Raw genomic sequence first — 13,275 nt, 5'->3', positions numbered from 1 at the left:
CTTAGTTATAACACTAGTTTTGAATCTTCTCCCTCAGATTTGTTAAGTGACTCACTGTTTAGCATCAAGTTTTTGTCCCATTCTGACCATAAAGAAAAATGTAACCACATAATTAACCATCTGGTTTCCAGTCAGGAGCAAAAATCAGCCTTTCAACTTGAAAGAAATGACGGCTTGACATTTATCGATATCGAATGGTATGAAATGTTTTTATCGTAATAACATTTATTGCCATATCGCCCAGCCCTACTAAAAGCCCTAATCTTTGCAATCGCTTTGTTTCTGTGGCATGTTTTAACATTACTATGGCCCTTTAAGGTCTACAATACAAGAAGAACGTGAACTTGGTGAAGGGCGATGTCATTATTCGTTATCAACTTAAACTGTCTTCAACATGTACTTTCAATTTCAACCGCGTGTTAACTGTTCCATAGCTCACCCCGCATCAGTGTCGTCTGAAAATGACAGAGCAGACGGATGCATCAGTCAGTCCAATTCGTTGCAGACAAACCAACTAAGAAGAATGAACACCCCACTTTGCAGCTCCTTGCAGCTTTCAGCATATTGTTTTGGTTAGCATCAGAAAACCAAAACAATGCTGCTTCCTGTAAAACTGCGGGCTGCCACACAGCACAGGAGCTCACACAAACTGATTTAATGCTACCCGCCTAAAAAAAAAAAATAAGTAAACAAGTGACTGGTGGTGAAGAAAGTCAAACATTTACCAAGCCCAAGAGTCCCATATATTTTTCTCAAGAGTTGGCAGGCCAAACTAGGGCTAAAACACCGGTGACCATTGGACTTCAATTTTGACAGGTAGCCAGAAATAGATCTCCACTGGTTTCTCATTGCTTGCTATGTGTGCAACGTGGTTCACTAATGAATGTTTGCTGTGCAAGAAGCATCCTGTAAAATCAATTTGTGTAATCTTGTGGGCTGAGAGGTGTAGCCCAGTGTTTTATCTAAAAGAATATGGTTTTGGTTTGGCCACAACCTAAACAGAAAGCTGCACAGGGCTGTGAAGTAGGACACTGATTCTCTGTGGAACTGTAGTAGCTCTTTCACATTATTATTAGCCCTTCGATTCGATACATAATATACTGATTATTGATATTTTTTTTTTTTTTTAAAAGGTACAAATGTGTTCTTAAAAAAAGACTGCCTACCTACACTTTGCAACCATATGTTCATGTTTTGAAGAATAATGTTTTCATGAAATGTTTTTTTTTTTTACTGGTAATAACCAAAAACTGTGATAAGTACTGAGGGCAATAAAACCGTAGATGTTTGCAGTTGCTCTGGATGATTAGACATCTACTCAGGTTGAAGGTGGATGTAGCGATGTTTCGATGTTTATACACGCCCAGAGAGACCTGAGAAGAGGTTTCATCAGGCAACATAAAGGACAACACGTGTGGGGGTGGACTAATATAGCCTAGATGTTTAGGGGTTTTAATAATAAAGAACTAAAAGCCAAGGTAAAGAAAGTCAAGCTAAGGCTTTACACGTTGTTTTTTCTGTACAGCAAAGATGGCAGATTTACTGAGGGAGTTTGTTTGTAAACGTGCCATTTAATTGAAATTAGCCACTGGAAAGAACATAGGAAACATGCCATATTTAGTGTGATACTACTACTCTTAAGCTTGGTTTCAATCGGTTTCAATGCATGGAAAATCAAACAAAGCTTTAAAAGGGCTGAGACTGTCAATCAAGGCAGGTACAACTCAACGAGCCACAGGAAGGCAACCATCATCTCTAAGTAGCAGAATATGAGATTCTCTAACTATAGTTAATGTGTGGTCATATTACCATCTTTTATTAAATACAGTATGGATACCATTTTAAATATTAACCGTTAATTGTTATAAAGAGGAGGCTTAAAAGGGTTCAACTTATCGTCTGTCGTTTACTCAGCTTTACTTTCACTTTTAACTGAAACATATAGCGTAGTACCTTAAAAACATATCCAACTAGAGAGAACCAGATGTAGGCCTAACAACTGAGAAACGTGTAAAACCCACAGTGTGGTATGAGGTAGAGCTCCTCTGACTAAGTAAGACAATGAGATCACTCATCTTCCCTCTTTAAGCAGAGTGAGCAGAGGATGTGGAGGGCATGAGAGAAAGTGCGTGGAGGGTGGTAAGCATAATGAAATGCATGGCGCCATCTCTCAAAGCCCTAAAGTGACAGTGACCGTGCTAAACATGGAGTCCCAGGGACACAGACAAGAGCAGCAGCACACTGATATTTTTGTCAAAACACACACCTTGCTGCCAATAATAATGGCTTTTCCCAGATAAAAGAAATGCAAAACACATACAGTAATTAGTAGCTTTCTCTCTTTACACTTTGCAACTGAAAACAACACCTCCCAGTTATCATAATAGCTGCCTCACAAATTTAAAGTCACTCCTGACAGTCACATGTTTTTCTTTTATTAATAACAGACTGACGAAAACTATCAAACTATTCCAGTCAACATTTAGCCTTCATTAACACACAAAGTCTTCCAGGAAGAACCAAGTTATTGTAAAACAGCTTAGTACTAGAGCTGAAACGATTAGTTGATTAAAACATTTGTCAATAGACAGAAAATCAATCAGCAAATATTTTGATAATCAATATTTGCTGGTTCCAGCTTCTCAAACACGATGATCTCCTGCTGCTCTGGGAACTTGTCAATAATCAGTGATGAAAATTGTTACATTAAAAAAACAAATATTTCAGTTTACATCTCAGGCTTAATGGCTATAGCTAGAAAGAACTACCAAGAACTTTTGACCTGTACTTTTGTACCCATATGGACCTAATAGTTGGCTCGTTGCATATATGATGGAAGGAGCCTTGTGAGGAGTGTGTCCTACAATTCATTTACCTCCACTCTGTTGGAGCAAACTTTGTGACTACAGACATGGAGGATGAGCCTCCCTTTTCTAAAAAAAAAAAACTCCATTGTGTTGAAACAGTGACAAAGCAGTATTGCAGGTTCCACCTTCACCTCTCCTTCCTCCCACCTAACCAGCCAAACCCTAGTACAGCATGCTCTTGCCTTCACCCTAAACTTCCTGGTTACAGGTCGTTCCATTCATTCTCATGCAGGTGCAGCAAAGTCATTTCATGGCTCTGGGCAGCAAAGGGCCTGTCAGTGCTTCAGACAGACAAAGCTGGATAAGGACTTTAGGGTGGCCAACAAGTAGTAGACAGATAAGGCCCACACACTCTGACTGACCTGGATGTGTCACACACAAAAAAGCATCAACTGATTTGATTCTGCCATGATCGTTCTGACATTAGAGACCATAATGCATTTTTAACATGTACATATCATCATCATTGTCAAATTTAAATCGAAGCACGCTGTAGGCTATATGCTGTCATATCCACCTAGTCCATATTTAAAATAGTTACCTATTACTTTAATCATTTTATCTCTTTGCAGTCTGCACTGTTGTACTATTGTCTTACTTTCCAAATTGCTTTGTTGCTTTTTTGCATATACACACATTTTTTAACCTACTTCTATGTACATTATAGTTAAACGTTTTCCTTTGTCCAGCACATTGAGGGCAACAGAAACTACAGTGAAATTCCTTCATTGTGCAAAGATCATTAACGCCTTTTTATGAAGATAAGGATGATGTCAGACTTTTCCAAACGTTTACATGTCACTCTCAGTACTACAGCGTGACACTGCTATCTAAGGCCTATGCTGAGCTCTCTTAATCAGCTTACCAGGTTGAACACCGTCTCCACAATGTCTCGGTTGGAAACTTCCCCAACTTCCACCAGGCCAGCAAGCACGGCGAATTTCATCCTTATCCCCCTAATAGGCACACCGGGGTTGAGCGCCATGGCGCCTGATCTCCCGTCCTTTTCATCACCTGGCTGCGCAGAGCCCGCTGTCTCCTCGCTAGCCATTGCTAAGGAAGGACGGGACAGGTGGCGTTCACAGGTAAGGCACCTGTTCACCTCCTATGGTGACAGTGCAGCCGATGTCGGAGGAGAAAGACAGCTCTACCTCCCCTTCAGCTGAGTTGTTGAAGGTCTACAGGCACACAAACAAACGTTTTGCTCCCCATCCAAAACAGTTTAGCGAATGAGCCTCGAAAGTGGACAAAAAGAGGCGCAAATAGAATTTGGTAGCCGTTGACACTGCGAGACTGGAAATGTCACCGCTTTACTCCACAGTGAACTACTCCTTTCCCCTGCTCCGTAACTTGATAGCAGAAGGGCGGATTAATGCCGTTAAAAGCCGCGAGCAAGTGAGCTGCAGGTAAAAAAAGGGGAACGCACGTGAAGCAGAGCTCGCCCTTAACCTGTTTTCTCCCCTGCTCGGTCAAATGGCAAACGAGGATACGGTGACTTTAATATCTCCGTACAGCAGTGGAAGTTGCTATTGTCACAGAGTCCAGACTCTTGACAGGTAGCGCTCTTGGCAGAAGCAAAAACTCTCTGGAAGGGGGTAAGTCCGTCAGCAGCTCTTGTGGAAGTCGACAGAGGTCCGCACGGTCCTCCCCGGCAAACTCCACAGACTTGCCTAAATGTCAACGTTAATCCAGCTGCGCTGCATTCTCTTCCTCATTTACCCCGGTAGCTTCAGCTCGTCACCGCCATGACAGTGTAGCCCTTGAGTGAGTGGAGCATGCGCAGTGGGGATCTGAGTCTATTCAGCTCACTGGCAGGTGTGCCGCTCAGGTGGCTTTCCAGCACGACACACTGGGATTCGGCTAAAACAGCGCTTCCATGTGTATTCAGTTACAGCGACTAACATTTCGTCATCCTGAAGAGGATACATACAGACAGTAGAGGTATATGTAAGCATACCCGAGTATTTACATTTAATGCGACTTTATATTAATACTCCACTAAATTTGTCTCACTGCTATTGTTACATTGCAGACTAAGATGCATCAATCTGAATATAAAGAGATAAAACACTTTATTGATGCATAGTCATTTTTAAATACTGTAGTTGACTCATGTAGTAGGCTGCAATATGAACACCTTGAGCAGCTGCAACATTATAATGCTGTATACTGCAACAGTAATAACAATCCAGTGATGTAAATATATAACACTAACGCTGTTCTGCATTATGAGTAGGCTACTTTTACTTAAGTAATTTTGCACATTGTAATTTATAACTCTTTTGTACTTGTATTGCAGTATTGTTGCATTGTAGTACTGCTGCTATTTATGTTCTTCCACCAAAATTCACCACCAATCTTCTCAGTTAGACTGACACACTTGTGTCATAATTAATGGCCATTTTCAATATTCATCAATATTTTTCTGAAACAAAACTGATTTTGATGTTAAGTGTTTGATAATAGCTGCATGTGAATAAAATAATACTTGTATGCTGTGTCTTCATAAGGTCACTAAAGACCTTTTTATAGAGACTTTATTGTGTTGTATAGCTTTAATCTCCTGTAGCATCACCGCACAATAAGGAACTTAGGCCCTAATTGCAGCAGTTAATAAAATGAACACGGTGGTACATTACAAAACCAAGAGGCATGTGAAGAAATTTAGGAAAACTTACATGTTGCATATGATACATGGCTATATACAGCATGGAAAACAATACACAATAATGGCAAACAATAAACCCTACTACAACTCATGTAGTAGCCTAATTTGTTTAATGGATTTTAATATATCATATGAATATATAAAAAATATGGATAATGCAATAACTGCTGTAAATAAATATCTGGAAATTACACATGAAACAATGTCATTAATGGTAAGGTACTGTACCATGCTGTAAGCCCCCAGAGGGAAACTTTTGCTATAAAGTAGCCTAATATGTTGAACAAACAATGCTTAAGCTGTGAAAAAATGTAATGTATTTAGAACTTCGTTTTTCTGCAGCACAACTGCACATTGACAGATGTCTGCATCCCGAGGCAGTGAAAACCAAACATTAAAGCAAAGTGACAGCTCTGCTTTGCTTGCCTTTTCAAATCACCTCCAACAACCCATGTCATGTGATGTTTATCTGGCTGAACATGATGAGAGGTCCCGGTTCCATCCATGTCTGTTATTGCATGAAGGAAAATCCTATTCAAACCCAATCTGGAAAATGATAATATGTACTCTTTCTGTATTGAACAATCCCCTTATTTGTCTTCATATTTGCTCTGCAGCAGGATGTCTGAGCAACTATGAGTGTTGTTGCCACAGAGGCAGCTGGCGTCACTGTTACCACTGACCTCCCAGTAAAGCATAGCAGAGGCCTCAGGGACCCTGGGAGTCATGGAAGCCAGCAGCACCACCCATGAGACGCAGGCTTCATCTCTGATGTAATGCCCTGAAATCAGCAGACTTGTTCACTGTGGCCCAAAGGTAGTCCTTCTTAAATAAGCCTTTGACAAGCTTTTACTGACCTTTGAATTGAACATGAACCATTCTTTATTATTTTCAAATATGGGCTATAGAGATAATGAGACTCCAAGCATGAGACATTATCACTTTCACTGTAATTGTGTTTTTCTCTCTTTCCTGAAATCCTGTTCGAAAGTCTTATCATCTGAGCAGAAGATTATCATATCTGCTAATAATTTACAGTCAAAGATTAATGTTAACTCAATTAACACTTCCCAAGACCTTTAGTCTCAGACTGTCGGACTAAAGCTTGCAAGATTCACTTTAAACACACAGAAAGCAGAGAGAAGGACATTAATGATGACAAAAAAACAGATTTAACCTGCCACTAAAGAAAGCAATTTAATCATGATGCTTCGTGAAACAATACAGCAGACATTTAGATCAAATCAAAACAAAACCTACAGATATAAATGGACATAAAAATAAGAGGACATTGAAAAAAGAATGAGCCCCGATGTTAAATGTAGTGCTATACTTTTGGAGGTTATTTTATTTGTAAGGTTTAAAAACAGTTTAACATGAAAATATTTTTATTGGTGGCACCACCAGCTGCAGGATGAACCATCATAATCTTGATGGATATATTAGCGTGTCTCTGCTGCAGTAAATTTTCAATATGTTTTTCCTGCAGAGACACTGCATTTATCAGATTTTTGTTGATCAACAGTCATTCAGCAGTCAGAAATCCTATTGCACATGAACATCATGAACACTAGCGTGTTGTTTTTTTTACTTTGGTTATATTTTGCCAACAGAAAAAATGCTTTCCCTTTGTACAATAACAGTGTGGGTGGATAACAAGTTACACACCTGACATGACTGACAGGTTCTGCAGGCAAAGTAATCATGGCACCATTACTGGTTTAATATAAAAAAGATCTATTGTAAAGTAAACACAATATGGGCGTGGATGATACATATGGAAGCAATTAAATGCTGTAAGAGTTAAATTTTTATAATGAAATTAATATCTACAGTGAGAAATGTAATCACTACTGAATGATGTTGTTTTTATAGCTGTGAAATATTTTAGATATTTCCCTTTGAAAACTATATTGTTCAAATTGTTTGTGGTTTGAATTTCCCTCTTTTAAATTCCCAGCAGATATAATTGTTTTTCAATTTCCAAAATTTTGAGGCTATGTCTTCAGAAGCTGAGTGTTGTTCTTTTTCTATATTTATTGATTTCCAAACTCAGGTCAATGGGTAAGTATTTATCTAATATCTTTTTTAATTTAAATTAAAGGTCTATAGTAAACCATGTTGGATAGTTGGATATCCAAACTGTTGTTGCAAACTTTAATTCTATCATTCAGGAAGTAACATTATGTTCAGTCTGTTTGGCACACATACAATCCAGTGTATTGGATTTATATATTATATTATATATTATGTGACCTGGCAACCGGCAGCGCTTGTAGAAGCAGCAGCCGATAACTCCTTCAAACTTTGCTATACTTTTGGTTTTCATCTGTTTTTTCCGGCTTTATTACCAAAACATGTGTTACCTCAGACATAAGTACAGTCACTGGAAGATGAAGACGGGATTTTGGATTAAGAGCAGCACACCACGATCCACCCAGCCCAAACAACTGGACCATGGCGGATGCGATGATCGCTCAGAGGAGAGGAAAGAGAGCCAGGAGAGGAGCCATGCTGGCCCAGCTTGGACTTGATTCTGCTCATAAAGATCCGATCTGGACAAAATGGGACTCAGATTTACTAATGGAAGTCAGAGGCTGTTGTGCCCACATCATTGCAGAGCCCTGACCCATCAACACCCTGGATCAAGCACTCTGCAGGTGGTCCATGTACCAAGCTCTCAGCACAAGACTCTGGTAAGATGAGAGGAAGTGTGTTTTACATCCATGATGCTCGTTGCTCAAACACAGTCAGGATGGACTCTGTTTCCCAGATGTCGGACAGTTTATTGGGAAGATGAAACTTTCATATTATCATCTGGTTGCTGCTGTTTACATTCACCCCAGATGCAAATTCAAAAAATGCACTGTGGAATGTTCGATGTGTTTACGTGCATGTAGCCTATATACAGTATGTGTATAAATAACTGTATTGTCTTATTTTATTTTTTTATCTTATATCTTACCATATTTGAATATAGGCCTACACTTACTTATATGTTGTGTGTGTAGCACGGAGGAACTACAAATTTTGTTTTGTTATGCAGCCTTGTGCCGTATAATGACTCATAAACAACCTTGTACCTTGTAATTTAATGTGGTCTGTTGTGATCTGTGATTAAACAATAAAATAGATATTATATACAGAATACTTGTGTTTTTTGCTTATGAAACTGTGGAGGATTGTGGAGGAATTCCATTCAGGATGGTTTACTTCCATCCTTGGTTAGCTAAATTATAGAGTTCATACATTACATGATGGACATTGGTGTCACTGATCCAATCTGTGTAACTTACACATTCAGAAAGACGTTTTTCTAATGTAATAAATTCCGCGGTATTTAAATTAAAGGTAGCCTTTTCAATAGAGATAACATTTCACATACAGTTATTTACTTCCAAAGACATCACAAATTAAGTTACATACTTCCATTGACTGTATATTTATATAAATACTTCATGAGTCTACCAGCAGAGGGCGTCAAAAATAAGCTACATGGACTCGCGAGATAAGACAAATCTCACGACTTTGGTCTCTTTATTTCTCGCGGTATTTCGTGTTTCCTCCTCTTTCACTCCCTGTAGCCAACATGGCAGTCGGCAAGAATAAGAGGCTGACCAAAGGCGGCAAAAAAGGTGCCAAAAAGAAGATGTAAGTAGCAAATTCATACACCGTTACACGAAAAAAGCTTTGCCTTATTCATTGGTGTCACTCCGGTGCAAGAAATGTGAAGGATGAAGCCGATTTTAATTAGATGTTACAGGGCCAGTGCAAGTCTCGTCGTCACCGGCCTCTGTGGCGCTGGATGGTGGTGTTACATGCTACTGCTGTGTTCATTTTACTCTGTACGCTGTAGTCATTTCTCATAATTCAGTTGATTTAATTATACTTGTATAATTTATTCACGGGATTATGTCTAAAGAAGCACAACAAGCTGCGCCAGTTTAACTGCAGAGATAAGGCCAGTAACGTTACTTGCGACAGGCTGACGTTACCAAATGTTAGCATGGATTGAGCCGAGCTTACTTATCACCATGCCAGGCAAACGCCACAATTTTTTACTGATGAGGATAATGGGTACTGTACGGCGTGAGCGAACAACCCGAGTGTCTGAATTGTGTGGTCAAGTCGTTTTAGGAAATCGCTGACATCGGTGAATTGATCAGAAGTCCTCCATGGTGCTCGCTAACTCGAGCAGTGTCCCCTGCAGTGCGTGCTTAGCCGGTTTGCTAGCAGCGAGTCTGCACTTGAGCTCGCAAGCCCACTGTCAATGTTTTGTAATCAGACGAATAGACTGTTGTTTATGCTCAGCGACTTGGCCCTAAGTGCTTTTTACTCTCCTGCAGTGTGGACCCTTTTTCCAAGAAGGACTGGTATGATGTCAAGGCACCAGCCATGTTCAACATCCGCAATCTTGGCAAGACCTTGGTCACCAGGACTCAGGGAACCAGTAAGTCCTCTTCATACTGTAAATTCATGTGCAGTATTATTTTAGCTGTCTCCTCCATACATTAAATTGCTTTTGATCAAATACAAGCTCCATGCTTTGTCAATGATGTGATGAATGAGACTATAGTAAAACTAAGATTAAAACTTCATGCGCTGTAATGGGACTGTACGATCAGCCCTAAATGATTGCTTATTACTACCTATGAGATAAACAGAATTTCTCATTAGAGATTACCTGTGTTCTAACTTGTACTTATTATTATTCGCAATCACTTAGGAATCGCCTCAGATGGTCTTAAGGGACGTGTGTTCGAGGTGAGCCTCGCTGACCTGCAGAACGACGAGGTGGCCTTCCGTAAGTTTAAACTCATCACTGAGGATGTTCAGGGCAAGAACTGCCTCACCAACTTCCACGGCATGGACCTCACCCGCGACAAGATGTGCTCCATGGTCAAGAAATGGCAGGTAACTATTATGTTGTGTGAACCGTAATACATGTCTATCTGAATTTTTATTGTAACAAAAGAAATGGACTCAAAATCAGCACTTGTTTAACCCGTATTAGTTCCCAAACATCTGAGATTTAATACCAAGTTGATAACAATATAATTGTTAGGTTAATATGCCTTGACTAAACATTTAAGGAAGACAACACCTTACAACATGGGCAGAGCTGTGGTAGTGTGCATGTGCAGTAGGGTTGTGACTGGAGGGTCAGTTTAGCAGGAGTGGCAGTTGAGGTGTCTGTTTTCTGAGGTGCTTGATCAACTACTCCCAGTGGTAACAGTAAAAACCTGGTACCGAAGCGCTTCTAAATGCAACTGAAGAGACATTGCTAGGAAAGAGCATGGATAAGTGGTTGAGAGAAGCGTGAAAACTAAATGCATTTGTGATACTGAATCATAAGCAGGCATATAAGCCAATTTCCTGGAGTAATCCAAACAGTTCACTTGAAAATTAATATCCAGTGTATTTACATTGCCAGCCAGCTTTACTCTTAATATTAATTTATAACCATGATTTTACTCAGCGAATACTTAAAAGTTGCACTAGAATAGGAAATACTGCATTCCAGTTAACCAACCATAAATGGGTTTAATGTTTCACAAAAGGGGGCTAGTATGAATCATAATATATTGCCTTGGAATTTGAAGAGAACTGTTTTTGGCAATAGTTCATCCAAATATAAGTGACCATTGTTCAACAGGTGAAGTCGATATACTATCAGGACAGTGTTTTTGAGTCTCTAACCCTTAATAGCGACTGTTGTATTAGTGTACCATAGAGCTCAGTAGCAGCGAACCACATTTAACCAACAGTTGCGTTTTCATGCAAAAGAGACTTGAATTAAACTCTATGTTGTGTATCTATCTTCAGTAGTTGTATGGAATGAAATATGCACAAACTTCCTCCTGTCTAAACAGGAGCAGTGCAGTTAGGGATGCAACATTTTCTTTTGACCTCCATGAACATGGGAGAACACCACAAACTGAACTTTACTGTTTTTTTCCCTCCACTTTAAATAACTTTGTAAAGTGTCACATGTACTGCTGATTACTGGAATCAGTCCATGATTTTGGTGGCAAAACTTTGTTCCTGAAATATGGAGGGATAGTTGCACATTATTTATACTTAAACTTTACACAGGTTGTGATTTCTGAAACTTGTTTATTTGCAAGGCATTAAATGGTAAGTGTATATACCAAACAGCGGTCTAGTACAACCTGTTCGGAGGCTATGAAACTGTATCTTGTGGTTAAAAAGCAGGTTGAGGGAAGGTGAGCACAGCAAAATTTGGATTACCACTCAGCTTAGATTCTAGACTATGACAAATGGAGAGGTGGCAGGTTGAGGCTGAGTGAACTTTTCCTAGTCTTATCAGGATTAATCTGTTCCCTCCTCTCAGACCATGATTGAAGCTCATGTGGATGTGAAGACCACCGACGGCTACCTTCTGCGCCTGTTCTGCGTGGGGTTCACAAAGAAGCGCACCAACCAGATCAGAAAAACCTCCTATGCCCAGCACCAGCAGGTCCGCCAGATCCGCAAAAAGATGATGGAGATCATGACCCGTGAGGTTCAGACCAATGACCTGAAGGAAGTTGTCAACAAGCTGTAAGTCACTTAGTTTGTACTGCCCCTGCATGCATACTTGTTATAACTAGTTTTTCACAACACAGATTAGTATGAAGATAAATGGCTGTGTCACCAAAAATAATTAAACTAAAAACACCTGTTACAGTTTGGGTAGAGTCTTTGCTTTCACTTATTAAATTTTTTTTTATTGTATAATTGTTCTCATCTTGTCAAAATGGCATTTGTCAGTGCTAGTTTATTTTTATGAAACGTGTATTTTTGAAGAGCCAGTTTTATGTAGACTTTGTCTCTGAAAACGGATTTGTGAACTGATTACCCTTTTAACGTCAATGTTGTACTGTGTCGTGTTCCAGGATCCCTGACAGTGTTGGCAAGGACATTGAGAAGGCCTGTCAGTCCATCTACCCTCTACATGACGTCTACGTCCGCAAGGTCAAGATGCTTAAGAAGCCCAAGTTTGAGTGTAAGTGATGCACAGCTGTAACACTGGCTATAACCGTGGCTGTACCTTTCTACCTCTGGGAACATGTGATGACTGCTTCGGTCCCAGATGACGCCTGATTACTACCTATTGAGATCAGCTGACGTTCCCTCACAAGAAAAAAAAAATACTGTTTTCAGTAATTGTGTGGAAGGATGAAGCAGGTTTGCAATAGTTGGTTTTCAGAGTGTAAAATCTCAAATGGGGTTTAGGGGTGAAGGATGAAATAAATTTAATCATTGCCGTTTTTGACTTCGAACATCCAGCTGCTTAAATTTGTCAGTGCCCTCTTAACCTGTAGTTAAAAGCAATCTGTTCTGTTGCAGTGGGTAAACTGATGGAGCTCCACGGTGAAGGTGGTGCCGGCAGTGCTGCAAAGGCATCTGGTGATGACACTGGAGCCAAGGTGGAAAGGGCTGATGGTTATGAGCCCCCCATCCAGGAGACCGTCTAAAACACCCTGACAGATTTAATAAAAAAACGTAAATGACCAACAAAGTGTTCTGTTTTTTGTTCTGTGTATAGTAGGACCATTACATTTTGTAGACGCTAGAATATTTTACAAGCAATTGTATCCAATATTTTGGCAAGAATTTCATAAGCTTTATTAAATTTGAGAATTACACTTTGCGGCTATAATTCCCAAAACTGTATATGTACTAATTGTATTACAAGTTGATGTAGTGTACCTACATGGGATTGGTAAATTGATA

The 13,275-nt window shown here is 39.7% G+C and overlaps 2 protein-coding genes across 5 annotated transcripts in view; one reads left to right on the top strand and one right to left on the bottom strand.

Annotated features, from left to right (window-relative positions):
* The window catches only part of lrba (LPS responsive beige-like anchor protein), a 180,832-nt gene extending 176,192 nt beyond the window's left edge, over positions 1-4,640 (bottom strand). For 3 of the 4 annotated variants that reach the window (XM_038713119.1, XM_038713120.1, XM_038713118.1), the window contains exon 1: positions 3,733-3,918. In XM_038713119.1, the coding sequence (XP_038569047.1) occupies positions 3,733-3,918 (186 nt within the window). Of the gene's footprint in view, positions 1-3,732 lie in introns of all 4 variants that reach the window. The other variant, XM_038713117.1, reaches the window with a different exon arrangement.
* A 4,412-nt stretch (positions 4,641-9,052) lies between these two features.
* rps3a (ribosomal protein S3A) lies at positions 9,053-13,056 on the top strand. Its single transcript, XM_038713116.1, has 6 exons — positions 9,053-9,186; positions 9,882-9,985; positions 10,262-10,449; positions 11,891-12,099; positions 12,435-12,544; positions 12,889-13,056. Exons 1-6 carry the CDS (start codon positions 9,125-9,127, stop codon positions 13,014-13,016), a joined length of 801 nt encoding a protein of 266 aa, XP_038569044.1. The 5' UTR covers positions 9,053-9,124; the 3' UTR covers positions 13,017-13,056.
* The last annotated feature ends 219 nt before the right edge of the window (positions 13,057-13,275 follow it).

The sequence above is a fragment of the Micropterus salmoides genome, unplaced genomic scaffold (assembly GCF_014851395.1).
Source record: "Micropterus salmoides isolate LMB-PRFRI ecotype aquatic unplaced genomic scaffold, ASM1485139v1 Ms_hic_scaffold_12, whole genome shotgun sequence".
Lineage (NCBI taxonomy): Eukaryota > Metazoa > Chordata > Actinopteri > Centrarchiformes > Centrarchidae > Micropterus > Micropterus salmoides.
The sequence above is the reverse complement of the archived record's forward strand: the minus strand, read 5'-3'. Positions and strand labels throughout refer to the sequence as shown.